We start from the raw sequence: 24,091 nt of genomic DNA, 5'->3' as shown, positions 1-24,091 counted from the left end.
CCACGCGTCAAAATCTGTAAACACTCGTTTTCTTGCTGCTGTTCTTCACAAACGGTGCTGAAATGCAACAAGTCCATGAAAATAATTTTTGATAATTGTTTTGAGTCAAAACCACTGATCGGCTGTGCAGTTTTGTGAAGTTCTGACAACGTTGAGAATGGAGGTAATGCTTATTTATTAATATTTCCCAGACGTGTTGACTGAAAATAGTAGGTACTAGTAGTTGTTGAGAGTACACCACTCATCTTATATACCGCCCTCTATTGACAACTTACAATGTATTATTTTACTCATGCACTAATAAATAATATATAAAGCATTACATGGAATTAACATAACCCAAAGAGTTCTTCATCAAGTCAATTAGTCATTGTCTCTTTCCTTTGATCGAGTCTCAATCTAATGAACCCAAACAATCGGTCGTGTGTGACATCATGACATGTGATGTGTGACGTTTCTTGGTTTGGTTTCCGTGCCGGTTGGGGTCGGCTGGGGGTTATGTTTAGTACGGTCACCTCAACAAAAGTACATTTTTATAAGTGGTATTCCTTTTTCAAAAATATTAACATCTGCCTGTATGACTGCCAGACGTCAATTAAAAAATGAGTACAGCGCCCCAGTTACTTACGATACACTAAACTTTAGTTACACTGCTGTGATTGTACTGTAGACTTGTTTTGAGGGGCGGGGTTCGTTGGGGGCGTGGCTGAGAATGGAGAGTAACAACATTGTTGGTGCATGGTTGTTGGGCCAGGATTAAACTTTTGAAAGTTCTTTTGAATTGGAATGGAAGGCTCCATGACCCATCTTCTATTTCTATTTCAAGAATCCATTTCTACAAAGCTTTTGCATAAATTTTCCCAGCTAACATAACAATTTAAAGGGGCACAGCAATTTTTCTCTGACTTATTAAATTTCTTGTAAGTTTGAATAACTTAAAGTTATTATTTTTTTACAGAATGGACTGACAGACAGCGTGATGTTTGACATCAACTTGTTAAAGGAAATGGACTTTGGGAGGTCAAAGGTCACATTTAATCCACCAGTGTCACCCTCCAATCCAGGAGAATCTTTGGTTATGCGACCTCTAAGTTCAGGGGACTTTGACAGAGGTTTGTACATCTAGTCTAAGACTTTTCAAACAAAATTCCTTTCACATAATTTTCAGAATTAAAGATAATAATGTATGTTTATTTATATTGTAAACAACTACATTATATTTAATATCAAAAACAGTAACAGCCTAGACAACATTTTTACAAAATCATAAAATTATTCCAAAATTTGATGCATCTATCAGTTGTGTCTAATTAAACAACGCATGAAATATGAATTATGTTATTCTTATCATCGACACATGAATATTGGTAAAAACATTGTAATTGTTTTGATGAAATTGTATTCAGGTTTTATGCAACTTCTTAGTCAACTTACATCAGTCGGGGAAACAACACAAGACAAATTTTTAGGTAAGTATTAAATTCTTAAATTGTTTAGTTTTTTTCAATTATGTAGATTCAATTGAAACCTTTCTGTTTACTTTCTTGCAACAAATATGTGTGGTATTTGAAACCTTGTATTAGCACTGTACCCGAGTAATATGCCTGTGATTTTTTTACAATTAATAAATAATATTTTAAAATTACTGAAAGTACTGAGTCAACACACATCGGTGTATGGGTAAAAACCAAAATTAATATTCTTTATCCCCGATGCAAATTTAACATCTATTAAATAGTATTTTACTTATAATATTTATCATTCGGTCTTCCTTTTATTGATGGATGTGGTATTCTTTTTCTTTCATACAGAAAGGTTCAATGGAATGAAGAGTACAGGGTCTTACTACGTTGTAGTTGTGGAGGATACAGACAGGAATCAGGTTGTGGCTGCAGCAACACTTATACTGGAGCAGAAATTCATTCATGAATGTGCATTGGTAAGTTAGAGTAAATCAGGTGGGATGAGTTTCTCCGCTTATTCTCCGCTTACTGTGCCGACTGTGTAAGGGAATAATGCCTAGTTACATGGAGTACACGTATGCACACAAGCAAAATTCCATGCTAACTTGTGAAGTACGCTTGTGATTGTGAAGAATAACTTGTGACGTAAGCGTGGACTTCCTTAAGCGCTGATTGTTTGCTTACGGTTAAGAGCAATAAAATTGGGATCAGCTGACCTAATAGTTCTGAGCAGACGAATTGATACTGTTCTAAAGACATGTTCTAAATTCGCCTAATAAGAGTGGATGCTCTATCATCTGTTCATTGTGCCATAATGGTATAATGGGTGTTTTGTTAAGCGAGGCAGCACTGCTTGACAGCCTTACTTAGAAGTGATGGTGGCTAGGTGAGTCGGCTGAAGAATAGAACTTGATACTGTACATGTATATCTGTTTTAATGTTTTGTCATTTTCTCCAACAGCGAGGAAGGATTGAAGACGTTGTTGTCAATTCAGAACAGAGGGGCAAACAGCTGGGAAAATTGTAAGTACTTCAAAGTTATGACTAATCTAGGCAGTAACGTTACTGAAAATTTTATCATTTAAGTAAATGATTTAATGGTGACAATTTATTAACTTACTAAAGTGTTTCTTTGTGATTTCAGTTGACATTGTATCCTTAAAAACCCAAACTTATTGTTAACTATTTTCAAAAGATGTTTGTCTTTTCTCCTTATACGGCAACTCATTTTTATGATTCATCATTCAATAATTTCTTGTATTTCTCTTAATTTTGAAACCTATATTAAACTTATTGCACCCATACTCAATGCTTTAATATTGTTATGGTTTTCTTTTCCAGACTCATGGCAACGCTAACTCTCCTGAGTCAGGACCTTGGTTGCTACAAGACCACCCTAGAATGCTCAGAAACCAACATCACATTTTATGAAAAGTTCGGCTATGTGAAAGACAAAGAAGTATACATGCAGAACAGGCATTAGAGAAACCTCAATCTGCTATTTTTCCTCACTCATAACCCCTGGAATTGTCTAATTTATGTGTGCAAGAATAGGGCTCAATTTGATTAATTGTCGATACACGTTATGAGCATGCTCAAGCATGGTTGCCTACAAAAGAGGCATCAAGGCTCAGAGTTGCTGTGTTCCCCCTCTCATTTTTCTGTTTAGGGTGACCGCATAAAACATTATTTATTTAGATCCCGTCAAAATACTTACTCTTTGACACGTGCTTACTATGCACCTGCTTGCACCCTACAATTACTCAAGTATAAGTGTTTGCGCAAAACAGTCACTTTCAGCATGGAGGTAGCTACCTCCATGCTTTCAGGAGTCAATTATTGTTTGTCAGTGCTTGGCTTTCAGGGGTTAGTGACGGGAGGAAACAGAATGTCATACTGTTCTTAGCAGTGAGGTTGGCATTACAGTGAATGGCAAGAGCTGTGGTTATTTTGAAGAAATGTTGAAATATGAAAAGCTGGTAATCGGACCTTCGCTGTAGACAGCTGTGTTGAAGATATGAACTACTTTTATTTCATGACTTAGGATATGGTGATACAATGCTTGCTTTTGGACCAGACACAAATCTTTTCGACGTCCAAACATTGCTGTGTTAAGTTACCATAGAGTGGAAGATTTTGGCAACTTCAGAATTGACTTAGTGTGTGATTTTTGGTCAATAGAGGGCAGTTTAACCTGACGGCCTTCTGAGGTTGTGTCAGAATTGGCACCTGCAGCTGTTGCTATCTGGCTATGGGCCTCCTTTGCTTTAATGCATGCTGATGCAGGAATCAGACATGCAACTTTTCCTTTTTTCCCCCTCTTTTTTCTTGATTTCCTCTTTTTCTAATCTCAGTTTTACCATTCAAAATCGAAAAGTACTATACAAAGTCATTGAATTTTTGTTTTTCCTCTTTTTTGTGAAGTTACAGTTGCATGCCTGAGGAATCAAAACACAAGTGCAGCCACTACTTTAATACACAGCCTTAATTTTCAAGTGCCTTCATTTCTGTTTTTCTGTCAGGATCTTTTTCCATACTTCATGCAGATGTATTTGTGTCGTAATTATTATAGAGATACTGATATAATATTTACATTATATTTTTGTATACATGTAATTGACATACTTAAGAAAAGGCCTTCAAGTTGTAAATATAGATGTGCAATTTGATAAGCATAGGCGTGTTTTGTATTGAGGCGATACAGTTTGATATGGTTGAATCCAGTTTGATCTAGAATGAACCTGTTTTTATGCTGCTGCTGCTCTCTTTGTGCAATCTTAATATTAGATAATGAGCAGAGTTAAGTTTCCATATATTTTAAGAAAAGCTTTCTCCTGTAATACTTGTATAAGAAGGGAACAGCTTTTAGGATGGGAAAAGGACGGTGACCATCTGTCAGAGATTTGCCAAAACAAATACTATTGATGATCTTTTAAGGATGTGGCATTGAGTGACTGACATTGTTTTCCATAATACACTTGATGACACAGTAACAACAATGTAAACAGATTGAGTTATTGAGGTTCCATTTTGCTTTTCCTTAATTTAAATCTTTTAGCTGGTAAGTTGTTGTTTTTTTCTATACAAAAATCTGTTTGGACGATTGTGGATAGTCCTCAAACCGATACAGTACTTATTTTATTAAAACATTTTATATTTTATAGCTTTATATAACACTAATTAAACCACAAATAACAGATTATGTGACCTGTGACATCACATGTTTATAAACAAACCACACATTCTAGACTTCCTGCAGGCACGATTTGTACAGAGTTCATTGGAAGAAAACATCTTGCGCTTCACAGGGATCACACTTTCTGTTTTTCTAATCAACTTTTGATATGAAGAAAAAGGAGCATCTCTAAACCTATTCAGCTGTTATTTTTTACAACTTGAATTTATGTGGAAATTTATGACACCAAATGTAAAATTTCTCATATATCAAGTGTATTGTATCTTGCCTGCCGGAAAAGCCCTTGAATGTACAAGGTCACTCCTTTTGTAAACAAAGATTATATGGTCGAGAGGTACCTACACAGTCTACTAATATGCAAGATGATTTTCTGTAATTATTGTTGGAAGAGAACACATCGAATTGAAGCATTGTTTGGGAAAAAGGTAACTGTAGATAATGTCTTGTTTCCATCCATCTGGTTTGTATTCTTGTAATTTTATCTGGGGCAGCTGTACTTTCATGTAAAAAAAAGTGTTTTTTTCCTTTTCTGCTGGTTCCAAGTGGAATCAGGTTCCAAGTGTTTGTTTTTTCATGTATTGGGAACCCCACCCATGTCCTCTGTATGTAACAATTTCATTATCAGAGTCAAAAAGTGGTTTATACTCTTGGCAAAAGACATTGGGAGGTGTATTCATTTTATGTACATGTATATTGGATGTAAATTGACCATGATTGACCACCATGTGGTCCAAGTTTCACTTTGTTGATCGCTGAAAAAAATACCTCAAAAATAATGTCATTCACAGGAAGTATGCACTGTTAACTAAAGAAAATAGACAGTGATCAGAAGAAAATTCTACGATATTTTGATTTCCTTTTTTATTTCCAATTTAGTATTTTATTTTGTCTTCCTCCAGTGATGGAACATTGTATTACAGTATTTAACTAATCACATAATGAAAAATCTACCTTTTATGTGTCTTTATCTCTTGTACAATAGACAAAGTTTTAATATTAAAGGTATCAATGGACATTTTAAAATTGTGATTTTATTATTTGTTTGTCATTCAAACTTTTGATGTGTATCAGAGAACAAAATCTAGAGTTGATAATAGCAAGACCTCATAAACTTCCTAATAAAGGTTTGGGTAATACTTATGTATAACCGTTATCATATTTTGAAACATTTCTGCAACACCTTGGCAGGAGAAGACATTTTACAAGATTTTTTTTTGTAGTGATCCAGCAGGAAATTGTTATTTGGGTTCATTCTAAAGACTGAACGAAGTCAGTAGTACAAAATCTACCGGCGAGATTAAAAAACCAATGAATCATTGCCAAAATGCACTTCTCAAATAAATAATACCCAAACAGTTTTAGTAATGGAACATTTAAAGGAAGAAACAGTTACTCTAATGTTCTGAAGTTGTGTTCTGTCTGTTCTCAAAATGTTGTAGAGCAGATGTATAATTGTACAAGAGAAAAAGTTTTCATTCATTCAGCAATATGAAAATCACGCATAAAAATCAGCTTAATAATGCTTGCTTTCATAGCAGACAGTTGACTCTTAACACCCTGTATAGCTCTGTCTCTATCTGTATAGCTCATAGGCGAATTCCTCCGAGTGTGTGGCATCATAAGATGCTGATATAGAGTCTATCTCTAAGGCAAACTCCCCATCAACAGCATCGGCCATTGTAAGTCCAACGGAGTTGACCAACTCCAGGTCCACAGCTGCCTGCTTATCCTGAATACGCCCTCGGCTGGACAGGAAGAACTTCGAAAAAGGAATCTGTTGGGAATTCAGACAAATAATTATAATTCAGTTTGAACTTCGCTTTGGAAACATATTGCCTTTGTACATGCAAAGACAAACTAATTTTCTACAGCTGAGGTTAGAAAATAGAAACTTCGTGTGACTTCCAACCAACCTCTTTTGTTGTACAAGCTTCCACTGCTATAAAAGCAGCTCGCCATGGTAACTAATAAAAATGCATGGAATCTGGGATTGGTCTCCTTTTTCTTGGCACTGTATTGGCCATGATCCTTAAATAGGGCATCTTATCAAATAAAAGTACATTGGACATTGGAAAGAAGGCGTCAAAATTCCTAATTTCTAGTATTCTGCTTTTATCCAGTATTTTTGCACTTATCCAGTTTTTTTGCACTTAAAGAAACAGTAGGGTGTCCAAACAAAACATATGCACACAGCTAAACCCATGACCTCTAGAAGGGGGCACAGAGAGAATTGGCAAGCAAGTAGTTTTTGCCTAAAATTTAATGATGTGATTTCTGAGTTTCCGATCTGTTGGTGCCCTGCAGACCCAGAACGCACTCCGCTAAAAGCCTGTCTGTCATGATGGTGTTTTGACTCTCAAAACGGCAGACAGGATGCACTAGAGCCCTGTGCATTGTGCAAGGGTTCAACACTTACATTGACATCCTGCCAATAGGGTCCACCTCTTGTGAACAAGAAATAACTCCATATGTCATCATGGTGGTCAGTAAAGTAGCCCTCGGTCAGAATGTTGACCATGTATGCCCGGCCGTCTCCTCGCAACCTCAGGTTGAGGGAGTTGAAGGCTGTCAGGTCAATGTGCTTCTTTCGATTAAATGAACCCTGTAAAAGAAAAGAATCACGAGTATTATTGTAAAGAGAGAATTAAGATTGCCAATTTGCTTGAGTAATATTTGAATTTGGAAAGAGCCCTTGACCCCTGTGGCCCTGATCTTGGCCTTGGTGCCCCTACAGACACTAAGATTTTCCATTGCAAATGGTCTTTGCAAACTGGAAATTGCCTTGCCCTACCCAACACAATCAGGCCTGATTCTCCCCTCCCTTCTTTAGAAGTACTTCAGGGATTTCGAGATCATTCTAAACAGAAGATTGCTTTCCAAAGTTTTTATTTTCTCAAATGATGAAACTTACAAACTGTTGTCTGGCCTGCATTGCACAATAACCACTCCTGGCTGTTTCTCCATCACGAGGTACCGTTGTACACAAATCTCCATGAAATAAGAGTTTATTATTGCGGCTTGTGTCAATCCTAGCCCAACTGTTTCCCCCTATAGTCTGGTCCGTCTGGACCTTGAAGTCCTTCAGGCTCTCCGGGCCTGAGAAATCCCATAGGGAACGAGACGTGTCAAACATTGTGTCCACCGTGGAGCAAGTGAGTTTGTCGTACACCTCCTTTCCAAACAGCTTGAAATTCCGAGACAGAAATTTTGAGTAGGGCTCTTTCGTTTCATCTGAACTCGCACTCTGGCTTTGTTTGTGTCTCCGAAGTACTACGGTGGCTCCAAAGGGACTTGCATGGGGAGTGCCATGGTTGCCAAGAAGATGATGCTGCCTTGCTGCAGACTGGATCAACGATCGAACCTTCAGAGCATTCATAATGAATAATGATAGTCTGATAGATCACTAGAAAGACAGAATCCTTCAGAGTACAGGTCAGAACAATAGCTTTGACATCTCACTCGTTGAAATAGGAATTTCTCTGTTGAATCTGGATACATGATATGAAAAAGATCAAAGTAAGAAAGTGTTAATAAAGCAGAATCTCAATAAAGCAGAATCTCAAATTGCTAAAAAATGTTTAGCAATTATAAAAAGTTTGGATTGATACCATTTTTTGTTCAAACATTAATTTCTCGAAAAGTCAAGTCCAAACTTTTTTTCTTTTGTTAACTTAATTTTCCCTAAAAAAGAAGAAAAAAGTTTGGACTTCACTTTGATTGAGTAACTTTCCGTACGGCGCCACCACTTTTTCACTCATTTTTACAAAAACTAAAGGGATGAGAATGAGATGAGGTAAATGTATTACTAATACTATTAGATTTAGTTAGATAGCCTAGGGCCTATTTATTATTTTTTCATATCAAATGAAAAAGTGGTGGCGCCATACGGAAACTTTTCCGGCATTCAACCTTTCATATGCTGACATTGTACACAATTTTGTGTGTGAAGAAATAAAAGTTAAATGTGTAAAATGATACCCACCCGAACCGAACCTACGAGGTCTGCCTGCCTTTCGCCGCGCCGGTCGGTCGCTGTGTGTGTGTGGTGTGGTGGTGGGGAAGGAGAGGAGGAGCAACGCTCGGTCGTGGAGTCTGGATACCACTCAAATTGGACAGACTATCATCTCTTTGTGACTGGTACCCAATTGGTACCCTACAAATGGATCTTGGTAATCTACGCTTATTGTAATGTATTGGGCAATCTTTTATGGGTTACCATTTTACTAGTTGACTGACAAGATGGGCTCCAAGACGTCAACCCTTCTTCAAAAGGAGGAAATAGATGACATTCAGAAAGAAACAGGGTGTAAGTTTAACATTTATTGACTTCATTGAGGAGTTTATAATGTCAGTGTACGAATTATTGTGAAAAAGTGGTGGCAGGAGCCGGAAATGGGCATATCACTGGCACTACGTTTATCAAATAGCCTACACAATGAATAGGAATTATTATAGGCCTACGACATTACAAATGAAATGCTCAGTCATAACAATCTTTAAAAGTGGTTTTATTGTTAATTTTACTGACATTTCATTGTAATTGTATTATTAAATTAATGACACTGACATAATATGAATGACTATTGATTGATTTAGTTAGACTAATGAATGTTATTGTTAATTGATTGAATAATAAATTGATCACTTAATATTGACTTTTTTATTGTGCATGTTGTGTTCAATGTTTTGATTCACTGATTGATTAGCATATTGATCAGATTAGTGAAGTAGGCAGGCCTTTCTGCATGCTGAGTTGTGATAGGCTAGATCTTTGATGTCGGACAACTCTACCAGGTGTTGGACAACTGGACAGTCGGAGACTTCAACGGGTCATGACAGCTTGACCTTTTTTTTCCCTTCTAAGTTCAACCATCAAAAAGTTGACTTATGAATTTGACCTACCTGCAGCTGACCCCTGCCTTAACAAGCATGCCTAAAAATCTGAATCAGGGCCATTCAGCACGGGGTACGAGCGTACTGACTGGGTGGGGGGGGAGGGGGGCGCACACGCATGGGCTGCATCAGAGATTCGCATACCACAAAAGACAACCTTTGATGTGTTTTGGAGGTCGTAACCAAAACTCTTTCGGTTGAATTGGCCATTAGTTAATAACTGGCCAATGACCGAAACAGTTATTGTTTGGTTAGGGCTGCCAAGACGCGCTCCAGCTTGATTTCTTGTCGACTTGTCACAAGGCACATCGTCAAATTCTTACACAAGTCATTGAGTTGTCTTGACCAATTGAGTGAGAAATTATAATGAATTATTCCAGAAAGTAAATGGCAGATCCACACTTCTTTTGTAAACATTATTATGAAAGAAATTTCCCCCCTCATATTCACTTACCTTAATTATTTTTCCTTACAGTTTCAAAAAGACAAATTGTTCGACTTTACAGTCGATTTGAAAGCCTGGACAAAAGTGACAATGGTGCCCTAAGGTAAGTTTCTACTATTATGCAAATTGACTATTGTACAACTTTGATTTGACTCACTTTTACAAAAAGGACAACCAAATCTTTGCCCTTTTTCAGAAGTTCATATTATGAAAAACATTTTTACATGCCAAGAACAATTCCATGTCTTTCATTATCCTCCTCCCGAACATGATTGTCAGTCGAAAACACTTTTAGAATGTTATAGAAAGGTTTTGCGGTAACACCATGTAATGACTATCTCTTCTGGAGAAGACGATTAGAGCATACTGATCGAAACGTCGAGTTGAAACCAACGTTTCTTTTCAGAACCACCCCAACTCATTAGAGATAGTCATTACATGGTGTTACCGCAAAACCTTTCTATATCGTATTTCCACCATGCAAAGTTTCAAATCCTACTGTTAGAATGTGTTTTTTATTTTCATTATTTTTTGAAGTCGAGAAGATCTTCTAAGAATTCCTGAGCTGGCCATCAACCCACTCGGTGACCGCATCATTCACGCCTTCTTTATGGACAGCCCTGACAGTAAAATCAACTTCAGACAATTCATGAGGACACTGTCATTGTTCCGACCAATCAAGACCCATGATTGTGAGACTGCCTGCAACAGCAGAGATAACAAATTGAAATGTGAGTTCTGGAACTTGAATAAGATTCGTGTGTCCCATGAAATTCAATTTGGGTGTTTTATTGATCAAAATTGCTGGAGGCAGCCATGGAGCTGAGTTGCAACCATATTACAAATTATAAGAATAACAGTTAAGAGAAACAAACTATGCTAACTGAATGACCAATTAGTATGATTTATTAAAGAAGTAAATTTACACAGATTTTTATAGTTTGTGAGTGAAAGAGTATTCAATATAATTATTATATACTTATTACATGACAGCTTTCCATTAAAATTCTACAAATGAGCTTGGATAGCGACATTCGATAATCCCTTTGTATTGATCACTAAAATGAGCAAGTAGTACACCACAAGGGAACTGACCGGATAAATTTGAAATAATTTTAGGGTGAACAAAGAAATTTTCTGAAAGCAGGATTCGAACCTGTGACCTCCTGATTAACATACAGGTTCTCTACCAACTGGGCTATCTATCTATCTAGCCCTTATGTTGGTGGGATTCCTATTAATATGGAGCCTCTCAATGAATTTGTTATTGTTCATCCCAAAATATTAATAAAATTAATGGGAAATGAAGGGCAAAACTAAAAACAAATAATATACTATTTCTGGTTTTTTTTCCATCCACAGTTGCCTTCCGTATGTATGACTTGGACAACAGTGGTGCCGTGACGAGAGATGAACTGCTTGTTATTCTTCAAATGATGGTTGGATCTAATATAACTGAAGAGCAACTCGGATCTATTGCAGATAGAACCATCGCTGAGGCAGACGAAGATGCCACTGGTGCTATTACATATGAAAACTTTGCAAAGGTTAGTGTTTATGGTTTAAATATTAATTTGACTGGTCTTGAACTCCCAACCACTTAAAATCCAACTGCTTGTTTTGTTTGATTCTCTCCATCTGAGGGCTGCACTAGGTGGTCATAGGATCAGTCGTACCACTGTAATCAGAGTCCCACAGTTTGGATGTTGAGTTACCAATAATGGATTTTGTTAGAGTGGAGAGATCACAATAAATCACCTCTAGAGAGATATGTAAGATGGAGTTAAAGGAACACGTTGCCTTGGATGGGTCGAGTTGGTCTTTGAAAAGCGTTTGTAACCGTTTTTTTATAAAATGCATATGGGTAGAAAGATGTTGTAAAAGTAGAATACAATGATCCACACAAACATGCCTCGAAATTGCGTGGTTTTTCTTTTACCTTGTCGACTAACACGTCGGCCATTTATGGGGGTCAAAATTTTGACTCCCATAAATGGCCGACCATGTTAGTTCGCACAGTAGAAGGAAAACCACGCAATTTCGAGGCAAACTTGTGTGGATCATTGTATTCTACTTTTAAAACATCTTTCCAACCATATGCATTTTATAAAAAACGGTTACAAACGCTTTTGTTTTGACCAACTCGTCCGATCCAAGGCAACGTGTTCCTTTAAGGTTATAATTTATGTTTACTCAGTTCTTTGTAAACTATGTATTGTATTGACCCCTTGCATGACGCGCAGTGCACTTACACACCCCTATCCTGTACCCCATTTTGGGAGTCAAAATGTACACAAAGAAATTTACCCCCCAAATTGTGGAAATGGTAGACGCGCATTTTGCAAAGATGCGATCATCCGTCTGAAAGGGGCGAATGCCTTAAGAAGTTTTTACAGTGTTTACAAATAGTGTATTCATTTTGCTTCAATGTCGATTAATTTTGGATTAAATGAAAATTGTGGCTATCATTCCAGAGGAAACAGCTGTAGCTCCCCAAGATTTTTTTCTTTAAAGGCAGTGGACACTATTGGTAATACTCAAAATAACTATTATCATAAAACCTTACTTGGTAACGAGTAATGGGGAGAGGTTGGTAGTATAAAACATTGTGAGAAACGGCTCCCTCTGAAGTGGAGTAGTTTTCGAGAAAGAGGTAATTTTCCACGAATTTGATTTTGAGACCTCAAGTTTAGAATTTGAGGTCTCGAAATCAACCATCTGAAAGCACACAACTCTGTGTGACAAGGGTGTTTTTTTCTTTCATTATTATCTCGCAACTTGGATGACCAATTGAGCTCAAATTTTCACAGGTTTGCTATTTTATGCATATGTTGAGATACACCAAGTGAGAAGTTGACAATTACCAATAGTGTCCACTGTCTTTAATAATTAATATGTTCAAATCTGTCATCTAACATGTGTGACAAGCATTTATTCTTCATCTTTGTCTACTTTTCTTCTACCATCAGGCTCTTGGGAGATCAGATGTGGAGCAAATGATGAGCATTCGGTTCCTGAATTGACAACGTGGCCTTCCTCGCTCTCCTTTCCTGGTATTCCAAATGTTTTTGTAGCATCTTTTGTATTGCAATCTAAGTATACAACACAGAGTATGAATTATTTACAAAGAAAAGAAAACACTTGAAATAAACCTAATTAATATAGTATTAATACACCATTGATCTAGTTTACTATTCGGGAGGAACTGAAAATTATAATGTCCCTGTTCATCAGGCATAAACATAGCTACCAACTGTCGCTGATTCTGCAGAAAGTTCCCTGAAAATAAACTCATCTTTCCATCTTTTGATGAACAAATTTGAAAAGCTCTCTGATTCTTGAAAATTTGTCTCTATTATGTTGAATGTTAGTCTAAATATTTCCTCAAGACTTGTACGAAATCTCTCTAATTGCAAGATGCGAATGGTGGCAGCTCCGAGTTACTTTTGACCATTCCTCAAGATTTCTTTTAATACTGTTGTTCGAAGAGCAATGTTCATTTTACATCTTGATGTTATAGCTGTAGCTTTTGCACACATTTTAAAGGGAAACTCTTTTTTTCGTTTTTGTGAGAGTATATCACTTTTTATCCTGTAGTTTTCAATTAACACACAATACCAACCAGTGAAAATGTCATAAAATTCATTGGGAAAATTTCAGAGGAGGAACAAAATGTGACTTGCAGGTCACAATTAGATTTTCTCAACTTCTGCATTATAATTTGTTTTCCTCATTCTGTAGTTAAGTTTGTCTGAAAGCATCTCATCATTTATATTAAAGAACTTTGAACTCTGGGTGGCAGCAGACTTACCTGGTATAAGTCCTTTCTTCATTCCTTTCCTTCATTCCTTTCCTTCATTCCTTTCTGGGCACAATAGCTTTAGATGGAAAGTCTGTTGCTACCTTTTGTCCCCTAAAGTCTCCCTTGGTATAATATCGTGCAAAACACCTTACCTGGGCTCGATATCATAAAGCTGTTTATGTGTAACAAATTGTTTTGCTAAGCAAAGATTGTCTGAAGCACTAGTTGAAACAATGTAAACTTGGTTTAATGTGGGCTGGTAACTTGTATATTATTTTGTGATTTCCTTAGAACAATATTAATAGTAATATTGAGCAGTCTGGTTGTCTTATTTGTATGTAATAATTTGCTTCACTATGTAAATTTATCCGTAAAGAACATATCTATTTTTTAACTTGAAATTTTAAATATTTATAACAAGATGAATTACAATATGCATGACAGAGTTGTACTTTTATGGTTCATTTCTTCATGGTTGATGTTCTGTATCACATATACATTTAAGTGGTGTTATTTTGTAAAATAAATAAAGAGCTATACAAATGAAAAAGGATCGGTTGGAAATAATTTCTGTCTCGAATGATGAACCCTAGCCACCTTTTTGAAGTGATGACCTGTGGTTCTAATAAAAACATTGAAATTTTGACAGGGGATGGAGGAGGTGGTGTTCCTCCAAGGTTGAACTTGAGAAAATTAGTCAGACTGGCTGAACTGTCTCTGAACTTGCAAGCTCTTCTTTTTTTCAATTTGGACTGAAACTTCCGCCACTTTGGTTAGTGTTAGTTGACCTTCATGACGCAAGAAAATGACCCTTTTCAGTGACCTCCATTTTTATAACATTTCGTTTTACAAACTAAGGCCATGTCCGAAACGACGACTTCGGCTACAGCTACGTCTAGATCAGCGCGTCTACCAGTGTTGAAGAATAGGCAGACGCGGGCGATCTAACCGTAGCTGTAGCCGAAGTCGCCGTTTCGGACACGGCCTTATAATTAAAATACAGGCCTTTTCAACTAAAGAGGGCGCTATCATTTTATTGGCGTACATTTTTGGTACATCATCTTTTAGCACGGGACACACGGGATGTACGTGTACTCGCTGCATGCATTCCTATCTATCTTTCACTATCGGCGTAGAGCTAGCTGACGTCTAAATGATCTAGGAACCTTCGAAGCCGGCTTGTGCGAACCGCTCAGAAATAGCTTTCAACCAGCAAATCTGAGCCATTTCAAGTACTTTTAATCATTATCAATAAACTTAGGTAAGCATGGAGGAAGCACAGTTGGATCTGGTGGAGGAAAGGATTGAGTTGGAGAGAGGAACAACAGGTTTGTATTTTTTGTCTTTTCTGAAATTTGCAGTTTTTGGTTTGTGTATTAAATGTATGTGTAAAGTATTCACAAAAATGTGTAGTCATACATGACTTGGTGTGTGTAGTGCAGTTGTTCTTGCGTACAGTGTGACAAGAGTCTAGTACAGCCACTTTGTATCTTTCCTTTTTCAGAGGTGAACCGTTTACTGAGGAATATTGAATGCACAAACTAAGCCTTAAAAAGGAATATGAATGAAATATGAAATGAGTACTATGCATTTGGTGTAAAACTATGTGGATGGTAATGTCTTGTCACTTGAACTTGACATTAAAAATTGAATCAATCAAATGAATGTAAATCACAATGCGTGTGCAGAGGGATAACTTTCCGTATGGCGCCACCACTTTTTCACCCTTTTTTACAAAAAGGGATATCTCATTGAGGTAAATTAGACACTATAATTATTTCATATCGAATGAAAAAGTGGTGGCGCCATACGCAAACTTTTCCGTGTAGAGTAGTGTAGCAGGTAGTGTGTGGGATCCAACACTTTTTCATTTATTCTTTTTCATTAATTAAAATAAAAGATATTATTTTTGTTTATTGTTTGATATACTGCCACTGCACTATTCCTATAAGTATTATTTCGTAACCCCGAACAGCTAACATTAACAATCATTCTGCATCCGGCCACCACTTCATCTTCCTTTTATATAAAATTATATCCTCATCAATCATCATATCCTCATCTGGTCATTGCATCAACATTGTGGAAAGATTGCTAAAGAGAGAGATCCCTTTGGCTAGGCACAGGTAAAGTGTCAAAATCAAGAAAACAAAACTATTTCAGGGTCCGTTTTTGACTGTTTTAGTCTTGGCTGCTGAGGGCGCCTGGAAGTTGTTCCTTCGTAATAAACCAAGAAGTGTCTAAACTACAACTTAAATTACAACATTTAGCCTACAATGTCATTCCCGTCTACTGTCTACATGATAAAGGAGGGACTTGCAAGCAATTGCAGGAATTGCTTAGTTTTTAACTTTGTTTGTACAGGATATTCCTTTTTGCTTGGTATACCTTTATTCAGTTTAAGTTAAAACGAAGGCCAAAGATTGAAGTATGTTCACCTCAGCTTTTTATTAAAATTGGAGTTCTAATCTATTCTTAGTTACAGTAATGTAGGCACAAGCCTCTCAACAAAATTAAAACTGTCAACTGACATAATAATCAAGAATACAGCTACTAGGGAAAGCTGATTTCATTTTATAGAAATATATAATGCATAAAAACTCAATACTGTCTGTCTGCATGCAATGATGCTATGAACACAATACCAGAAGGCCCCATGTGATTGAAATAGTGCCCTTTGAAATGTGTCAGCTGTACAAACCTGTACAATTACCTAATAGGGTTGGCTTTTACTATTATAAAAAAAAATAAAACTACCTTGTCTCTATAATTCACAAGGTCTAATGACTACCTTAAAGATATTACATGAAAACTGCACTGACTCCCAAACTAATATGACACATGTATCTGCCCCTGAATCATCAAGCAGCAAACACACAAATTGCACGATTCAGCAAAAAAGCATTGGCGACACCTGTTCTACGTGTTGAAAGTGGTTCACTAAAAACTTCAATGTGCACAATTGCAGAGCTGAGTTACAAATCTTTTAATATAAATCTTTTACAGGTCTGGGTTTCAACATCAAAGGAGGTCGTGACCAGCCACATGTACCCCGTGATTCTGGGATCTTTGTCACTAAGATTAGAGATGACGGAGCAGCAGCTAAAGATGGCAGCCTACAGAAAGGAGATAAGATTCTAGAGGTACAGTACTGATTAGGAAATGGGGTCTAGCTTCGTCTTGTTGTTGTTATACATATTGGTCCAATTTACAGTTATTGACAGGTTTTTATAAGCAGTTTGGGTAATGCCCAAACCTGTGTATGTCTGCATGACATAATGTCAAACAAACAAGGCTATAGGAAGTTTCAGTACACATGCAGATTTCTCTTTGGGGGCCTACATATTGGTCAGTAGAATGTTAAACCTGTCAAATTTTACACTGAAGTTTAGAATTTAGCCCAACAAGTTTGTCAGTGATCAACAATGAATGGAGTCGACTAAATCAGAATGTACATTACTATGGCAGGTTAAGAGCAGTCTCAACTCTTCAACATTATGTAATATTAACACAATGTAAATAAATCCTTTGATGCGGATAAGATTGGCATGGTTAGTTTATCAGTGCATTGCACAGAGGCCGCATTGAATCTATCAAACTCGGGCAAAACCACGTTGAAGTTATGAATGATCGGAGGCACTACGTACTATCTACGGTTTCGCACTGTATGACATTTTAAGTTTTCACAATTCATTTAACAAAAACACATTACCAATATTTTTTATTAAATTTATCACACTACATGGTACAGTACATATAGTTTCTAAGAATAATGTTATTTCATCTGTAGCCTACTGTTGCTAAGCTAGCTTACATATATACAAAAAGGCCATGGGCACAAAAAGTGTGTATTGTACAGTGCAGACTGCATTTCAATAGTTGACCCTTGCCCTTCTCCTATTCATGATGACCTTGAGTTAGAGTTACCATATCGATTCTGAAAACTTTACACAGTAGCAGGTAACGTACGCGTACTCATACAGCAGTGCCCCCACCTCCACTGCAAACCTTTTAAACTGAGGTCAATGTGATCATATTTTTGGTCTGGAGTTTGCGAGTCTCATGATAATCGGCTGACAGGAAGCTTCCTTATTACAGGAATTATGTTCAACCAGGCAAGATCAAGCAGCCAAAATTAAACTGTCATCAACAAAATTTGTGAAGGCATGTTTCATGTAGACAGCTTTCCCAGTCGGTTGCTCCATAGAGTGACATGAAATATGTTTTATTTTAACTTCAAGAAATGCACTTGTCCTGGGAACCCTCCTAGGGAGGTGTCAAAATCCTTCTGAATCCACCCTGTCCACAGTCTTCAGTTTCAAGGATTCATTCAGCATTTTCCCTTAACACTGGTCCACTGGCTATAAATAGTTAAAAAATCACCCAGTCAAAATTCTTTCTCGAGTTAGGACAAGTAACCCGTCCTAACTTAGGATGGGTTTCAATGCGTCCTAATGTCTATGGATGTGGAACTGAACTCGTCCTTAGTCCTAAGATCAATCCTATGTAAGGAAGAGTTTGGTGAAACCGACGGCAGGTGGCTAGTGGCTAGTTCAGTGTCGAAAAGCATGGACCCTAATTTAATAGACTGGTGAAAAGCTGACGGAACAGTGAAATGACAAACTATCTGATCCTGCCCGCTAATAGTAATAAGTCACTGAAAAAGTTAAGGGCAGCAATAAACACGGCCATTAAGTATAACACACCTACCGTGACCTACTTTATAAAATTATACATTGATTCAGTCGATTTGAAAAATGTAAATACACCTAGTAACTTGATCGGTGTATTATTGTACATGTACATGATGGATTGTTTTTAGGTTCACGTACAGGTGTTACTGTATACAGTTGTACCCGAATGCATACGTACTGTAGTGTACATGTATATTGTATTTTTCCAAACAAAGATATTGACAAAATAGGGACACCGCCAATATAGGGCTAGATAGCTCAGTTGGTAAAGCGCCAGTACGTTAATCTGGAGGTCGTTCATTCGAATCCCACTCTAGTCAATTCTTTGTTCAACCCCAAAAATCATAAGAATTTTCATGTATATAGATAATAGGCCTATACAGTTAGTTAATTCTGCAAGGTATACATATAAATGAATGGCAAACAAAAAAATTATTTTCTTTTAATAGTAGCTTTGGTTTTAAAATATATTAAGGATTTATTTTCTTGTGCACAGTGTGAGACAAGCAGACCTGTATGCAGCACTTGCAATACATGTATGTACATATGTATGTACATGTACAATTGCATTACATCACATCTGTAACTGACCTTAAATAAGTAATTTAATTGTTGACGTACAGGAACACGCATTTAACTGTTTCCTACATGTATCTCCAGAGAGTGGATTGATGTGTGATTTCAAAGTGTGAATTTTCATGAATTAACTACAGATCAAAGCAAAGTTTAAGAGCATACTTTTCAGTGAAAAGTACACATTCAGTACAGTAGCCGTTCCTGACACTTTTCCACAAACTACATTCTTGCTCCCCAAAAGGGAAACACGGGATAAACTTTGATGATCAAACTCATGGTAAAAATAGATGCCGGCAAGTCTAAGTTTAGTTGTTAGTGGCCAACGTGCGGTAATTGCAAATTGACCTTTCCCTGAGTGTGACCCTTGTTGTATGTCACATTGAAGGCTATCTCTACCCCCTTGCTCTTCCTGCAGATAAATGACAAGGATGTACGGAATGTACCTCACCAGGATGCAGTCAATGAATTTGTGAGTGCGGGGGAGGCAGTCACGCTGGTTGTACAACATGGTGCTGAGGACTTACTAAGGGTAAGTTGTGTTTCTTAAGAGGGGTTTGGGGTTGTGTGGGATTTGTCTGGTCAGAGGGGGAAGGTCAAATTGAATTTGTGGGTGTGGGGGAGGCAGTCACGCTGGTTGTACAACATGGTGCTGAGGACTTACTAAGGGTAAGTTAATACTGTATGTTTCTTAAGACAGGGAGGGTTTTTTTTTGGGGGGGGTATGGGATTTGTCCGGTCAGAGGGGAAGGTCAATTTGAATTTGTGGTTGTGGGGGAGGCTGTTACGCTGGTTGAAAAATACGGTGCTGAGGACTTACTAAGGGTAAGTGACTACTGGGCCCAATTTCATGGCTCTGCTTATCGTTGAATTCTGCGCTTACGATCACCATTCTCCACACGAATTTCTGCGCTAACCTTGTAAGTTTAGAATGCCTAGTAATGTGGAGTACGCACACATACAAGCCAAAAATCACCGCTAACCTTGAAATATGCTTACCGTGATCACAGAATTCCCTGTCTCGTAAGCGCCATTTCTCTTAAGATGTTTGAAAAGATGGAGAGGGGTTAAAGGGGGGGGGTGTGGGATTTGTCTGGCCTGAGGGGGAAGGTCAATTTGATTTTGTGTGTGCGTGGAAGGCAGTCACGCTGGTTGTACAACAAGGTGCTTAGGACAATACTAAGAGACTGACGGATGGATGGAGGGGGGGGGGGGGTGTATGGGTTTGACTAGTTGGGGGAAGGTGGTTTTGTTTGTTTTAGTGTTGCATGCGCTTTTACTGGAAAGAAAACAAACTCAAAACAGCAATGATTGCAATTAATAAAGACACATTTCCTGGCCTTGAGATGGCAATGCAACAAGAGAGAATTGAAAATGTAATGTAATTAAGTGCCAGCTGACTTGCCAAGTATATTAAAAATTCCTTGGCACATCATGCTCAGAGTGTCTTCAGCAATAGAAATGTTAAAGTCTGTTGCCAGCTACATGTAGTATGTAGTCACAATCTAACACAAAGGCTAATGCATATCGTATTGTATTTCTTTGGAACTCAGAAGTATTGAGCATACATGACTAGTGTTTTGTCTTGACCATTGATTCTGCCGATCAAGGGACTGAAGAGTAAGAGCTAATATTTTATCTGGTTTGTTCTTCCAACAGGAAAGATATGAAAGATCTGTCAAAGCCAAGGAAGCCAATGCCCCCAGCAGCTCATATCGGAAGTGGGTAGCCCTCGCTAGCATCGGAGTGGCCGCTGTAGGGGTAATATATTTCATAGTCAAGCATCGTAAGCACTGAGGCGCGTCGGTTGGACCTTATCGAAATCGGAATCCATCTCATTTTTTGTGATTATTTCTTCAGAAGGATCAGAATGTGCAGTCGAATATCTTGTATCTACTCTATGTGAATCCAACCTCTCTCTGTGAAAAGAAAATATTTGTTATGGAAGCATTATGTATACATTTATAATATGCTCCACAAAAATGGAGAGTTAAACAACAAAATTACATTAAATTGCGGGCCGCCATACTTGAGCACGCCCGTAGAACACACCAACCACATGTTTAGTTAAAAGGTTTGTTACATATACATTTGCACCTTTAATTTGGTTAACCATTACAAGGGGTTTATGAGCATGCTGGAAAAAAAAAGTGAAATTGATCACTCCTGGGAATGAGGTTTAATCAGTCTAAGCACATGTATGATTTGGTGGCGACTGGATCGCCGAGCCATCATGCTTTGAAGCATAGGACAGCTGTTTGCAACAGTCATAGCTGTAGCTGTAGCCGTAGGATCCAGACTTTATCTTTTCGCCCACCATCTTTTCTTGTCCCCTGTCAACATTGACCATGGCTACTGATTTTCATTATGCCTGAAAGGGACCTGACTATTTTCCTTTCATTCTTGGTTAGGGGACATTGGTTTGAACAGGAGGGAAACTAAGGTGGCTGTACGAAGGCATCAGGCCTGTAATTGCATGCATGCCCTCGAGGCCACGGTCTCTGTTGCCCCTGGTCTCGGCCTTGCTGCCCATCATGGTTTCTCATTCCTTTTGCAAAAAGGAACGTGGCCATCTTGCCCTGTCACAGATGAAATTGCAGGCCTGCCAAGGCCTATTGCAATGCAAACTGTGGCGCAGTAATAAAAACTTGGGAGATTCTGGCCATTCGTCATAAAGCCAAGCGTGCAAAAGTTGTGCATTGTACTTGCCAATTTCTAAACTAAGCATTCATGCACTGGAAAAACACCCTGGAATGGGGGCGTTTTTGTTTGTCTGTAAGAAATTGTTTTGTAGATAGAAGATATTTGACTGCATTTGGGATAAAAGTGAACATCACCAAGAATACTCTTTGTACTCCAGTTTTGTGTGTGTTCATTTGAAGATTTCCTGATAGTTTGAATGTATACTTTATGTGTAGATGAATGTTTTAAGAAATCTTCTATAAATGATTCTAAATCAGACAAATATAAATTATTGTTGATGTTAAATTCCTTTTTTTCCATTTTTGAATGATTCAAATTTTGCACTGCTGTTTTTTGAAACAAGTTTAAGGAGAAGTTGACATACTAAAAAAAAACATGTTTGGGTTAAGATAGGTGAGCTATTCAATTACTTAATTGTTGTGACTTACTTGTTTAGGTTGGAGCTAATCAAACACCCAGACCCATAGAAATAAGTTGAAAGGTAAAGCCTGGTTCAAGCAAAACATTGATGTCATAAACTCAGAACTAACCATTTGTTTAAGTTTAAATGCACTTTAACTCCAGCGAAATATTTGTTTTGAATGTAGATATGTGACATCAAAATTCACCCTGCATTCAAATGAAGTAGGAACCAGGCTTTTATTGGGGTTGAAGAACCATCAAACCACCAGAATTATACACTAAATACATTTGTCTAAACAGTTGTTTGTTTTAATTTTTTTAATTATATTTGTTGGGTTAAGCAGTTATTCTGGCTTCAGTATTCAGGGATTGGTTTCACAAAGAGTTGCAATCCATTTTAAGTGTAAATCAATCTTAATTGCCCACCAAAGTGTGATGTCACAAAATAATTCACTTTGGTAATATTGACAGTGACGACTTATCTTCAGATGAATCTTTTTGTGTGAAATCAACCCCAGGTTGGATAGTGTTAGTACTCAACTTCATGTGACGTACAATCAATATTCGCCATTCTTGTTATCCTTGTTTCTGTTGATACTACTTCTTTTTTAAGAAAGAATATAAAAAGCAATATAATTTTCTCGTTGTTGGCCAGGGGCCTTTTGATAACGGAAGTGTTCAGTTCCTTTCTGTCAATGGTCTATACTCGACATGCTCGACCTCACCACTATCCTTACAATTCCTTGAGACGACATAAGTTGTTATGAATGATGTTCTTTAGCAACATTTCAAGGAGGTTCACTTGGAACTTTACCACAAGAACATTTCCCACTGACCTTGAAATTGTGAATTCCAAGTAATTTTCAGAGGAAATGAACATGTCTAAACTTTGGTGTTTGAAATTACTGTGAAATAAAAAGACTTCACCCAATAGATGTATGCTTCATAGTGAAACAGAAAGAAAGAAATAGCTGTCGTAAACTGCTTACCAACCGAAATTTTGCAATTGACTTCAGGGTTGATTTGATCCTCATGTTTTCATGTACAAGTTCTTGTTCGTAAATATTGTGTGAGTGTGTTTTGGAATTATCAGTTAAGATTCATAATTTGAGATTTGTAACGGACACTATTCAGTTGCTTTCAGTTAAAGACACTGGACACTATTGGTGTATCTCAACATTTGCATAAAATAACAAACCTGTGAAAAAATGAGCTCGATTGGTCATCGGAGTTGCGAGATAACTAAGAAAGTAAAAAAAAAACACCCTTGTCACACAAAGTTGTGTGCTTTCAGATGCTTGATTTCAAGACCTCAAATTCTAAATCTGAGGTCTCGAAATCAAATTCATGGAATTTACTTCTTTCTCGAAAACTAAGTCACTTCAGAGGGAGCCGTTTCTCACGATGTTTTATACTATCACTTGTTACGAAGTGAAGTTTTATGCTGATAATTATTTTGAGTAATTACCAATAGTGTCCACTGCAGTTAAAGACTTTTAAATGTAAATTAAATTTAAAAACAATATGTATAAAACCAATTTATTGTATGTGTATACATTGACATGTACACATGTAAGTTAAGTCAAACTGCTGTTAGAATGTTCATAAGGGAAGGCTAAACTATATAGAAATACATATACATGTATCTTCAGTGTTAAACCGTTTGTAAGGCAGTTAAATTGGGGTTCATTGTTGTTAAATTGGATTATCTGATTTGTTTAAAATCAGGATAAATTACAAAACTTAGTGCATACATGTAGAATATTTTTTACTTTTAACACTGTGCAAGATAAACATCGATACATGTTAAATAGGATTTGAAAACTTGTTAAGTTACTGTTAAGAGCCCTACCTAAAAAAAAAAACTGTGTCTACTAGTTTCTCTGAACTTGAGTCATTCTATAAATAGAGTAAAGGAAC

At 37.2% G+C, this 24,091-nt stretch overlaps 4 protein-coding genes across 4 annotated transcripts; 3 read left to right on the top strand and 1 right to left on the bottom strand.

The window, feature by feature from the left end:
- Window positions 1-3: 3 nt before the first annotated feature.
- Window positions 4-4,538, top strand: LOC139947732 (glucosamine 6-phosphate N-acetyltransferase-like). Its single transcript, XM_071945619.1, has 6 exons — window positions 4-163; window positions 959-1,112; window positions 1,407-1,469; window positions 1,812-1,939; window positions 2,425-2,486; window positions 2,805-4,538. Exons 1-6 carry the CDS (start codon window positions 158-160, stop codon window positions 2,944-2,946), a joined length of 555 nt encoding a protein of 184 aa, XP_071801720.1. The 5' UTR covers window positions 4-157; the 3' UTR covers window positions 2,947-4,538.
- A 153-nt stretch (window positions 4,539-4,691) lies between these two features.
- Window positions 4,692-8,755, bottom strand: LOC139947700 (complex I intermediate-associated protein 30, mitochondrial-like). The gene is made up of 4 exons (XM_071945617.1): window positions 8,642-8,755; window positions 7,571-8,147; window positions 7,076-7,261; window positions 4,692-6,433 (listed from the first exon to the last, which is right to left on the bottom strand). The coding sequence occupies exons 2-4, from the start codon at window positions 8,033-8,035 to the stop codon at window positions 6,233-6,235; spliced, it is 852 nt and encodes a 283-aa protein (XP_071801718.1). The 5' UTR covers window positions 8,036-8,147; window positions 8,642-8,755; the 3' UTR covers window positions 4,692-6,232.
- Window positions 8,756-8,828: 73 nt separating this feature from the next.
- Window positions 8,829-13,135, top strand: LOC139939675 (calcineurin B homologous protein 1-like). Its single transcript, XM_071935739.1, has 5 exons — window positions 8,829-8,965; window positions 10,028-10,100; window positions 10,535-10,728; window positions 11,360-11,544; window positions 12,967-13,135. Exons 1-5 carry the CDS (start codon window positions 8,899-8,901, stop codon window positions 13,018-13,020), a joined length of 573 nt encoding a protein of 190 aa, XP_071791840.1. The 5' UTR covers window positions 8,829-8,898; the 3' UTR covers window positions 13,021-13,135.
- A 1,772-nt stretch (window positions 13,136-14,907) lies between these two features.
- LOC139947652 (synaptojanin-2-binding protein-like) lies at window positions 14,908-23,694 on the top strand. Its single transcript, XM_071945613.1, has 4 exons — window positions 14,908-15,127; window positions 16,806-16,942; window positions 19,485-19,598; window positions 20,726-23,694. The coding sequence occupies exons 1-4, from the start codon at window positions 15,067-15,069 to the stop codon at window positions 20,861-20,863; spliced, it is 450 nt and encodes a 149-aa protein (XP_071801714.1). The 5' UTR covers window positions 14,908-15,066; the 3' UTR covers window positions 20,864-23,694.
- The last annotated feature ends 397 nt before the right edge of the window (window positions 23,695-24,091 follow it).

Source organism: Asterias amurensis, chromosome 1 (genome assembly GCF_032118995.1).
Source record: "Asterias amurensis chromosome 1, ASM3211899v1".
Classification (NCBI taxonomy): Eukaryota; Metazoa; Echinodermata; class Asteroidea; order Forcipulatida; family Asteriidae; genus Asterias; species Asterias amurensis.
The sequence above is the reverse complement of the archived record's forward strand: the minus strand, read 5'-3'. Positions and strand labels throughout refer to the sequence as shown.

Bases quoted from the DNA above. Each gene is read 5' to 3' on its own strand.
- LOC139947652 (XM_071945613.1), top strand. From the start codon at position 15,067: ATGGAGGAAGCACAGTTGGATCTGGTGGAGGAAAGGATTGAGTTGGAG. The intron at 15,128-16,805 runs GTTTGTATTTTT...AATCTTTTACAG, and splicing joins GTTGGAGAGAGGAACAACAG to GTCTGGGTTTCAACATCAAA. The intron at 16,943-19,484 runs GTACAGTACTGA...CTCTTCCTGCAG, and splicing joins AAGGAGATAAGATTCTAGAG to ATAAATGACAAGGATGTACG.
- LOC139947700 (XM_071945617.1), bottom strand. From the start codon at position 8,035: ATGAATGCTCTGAAGGTTCGATCGTTGATCCAGTCTGCAGCAAGGCAG. The intron at 7,262-7,570 runs GTAAGTTTCATC...TTTCTTTTACAG, and splicing joins TGCAGGCCAGACAACAGTTT to GGTTCATTTAATCGAAAGAA. The intron at 6,434-7,075 runs GTAAGTGTTGAA...AATTCCCAACAG, and splicing joins CCTATTGGCAGGATGTCAAT to ATTCCTTTTTCGAAGTTCTT.
- LOC139947732 (XM_071945619.1), top strand. The intron at 1,113-1,406 runs GTTTGTACATCT...AATTGTATTCAG, and splicing joins TTCAGGGGACTTTGACAGAG to GTTTTATGCAACTTCTTAGT. The intron at 2,487-2,804 runs GTAAGTACTTCA...TTTCTTTTCCAG, and splicing joins GGCAAACAGCTGGGAAAATT to ACTCATGGCAACGCTAACTC.
- LOC139939675 (XM_071935739.1), top strand. From the start codon at position 8,899: ATGGGCTCCAAGACGTCAACCCTTCTTCAAAAGGAGGAAATAGATGAC. The intron at 8,966-10,027 runs GTAAGTTTAACA...TTTTCCTTACAG, and splicing joins CATTCAGAAAGAAACAGGGT to TTTCAAAAAGACAAATTGTT. The intron at 10,729-11,359 runs GTGAGTTCTGGA...TTCCATCCACAG, and splicing joins CAGAGATAACAAATTGAAAT to TTGCCTTCCGTATGTATGAC.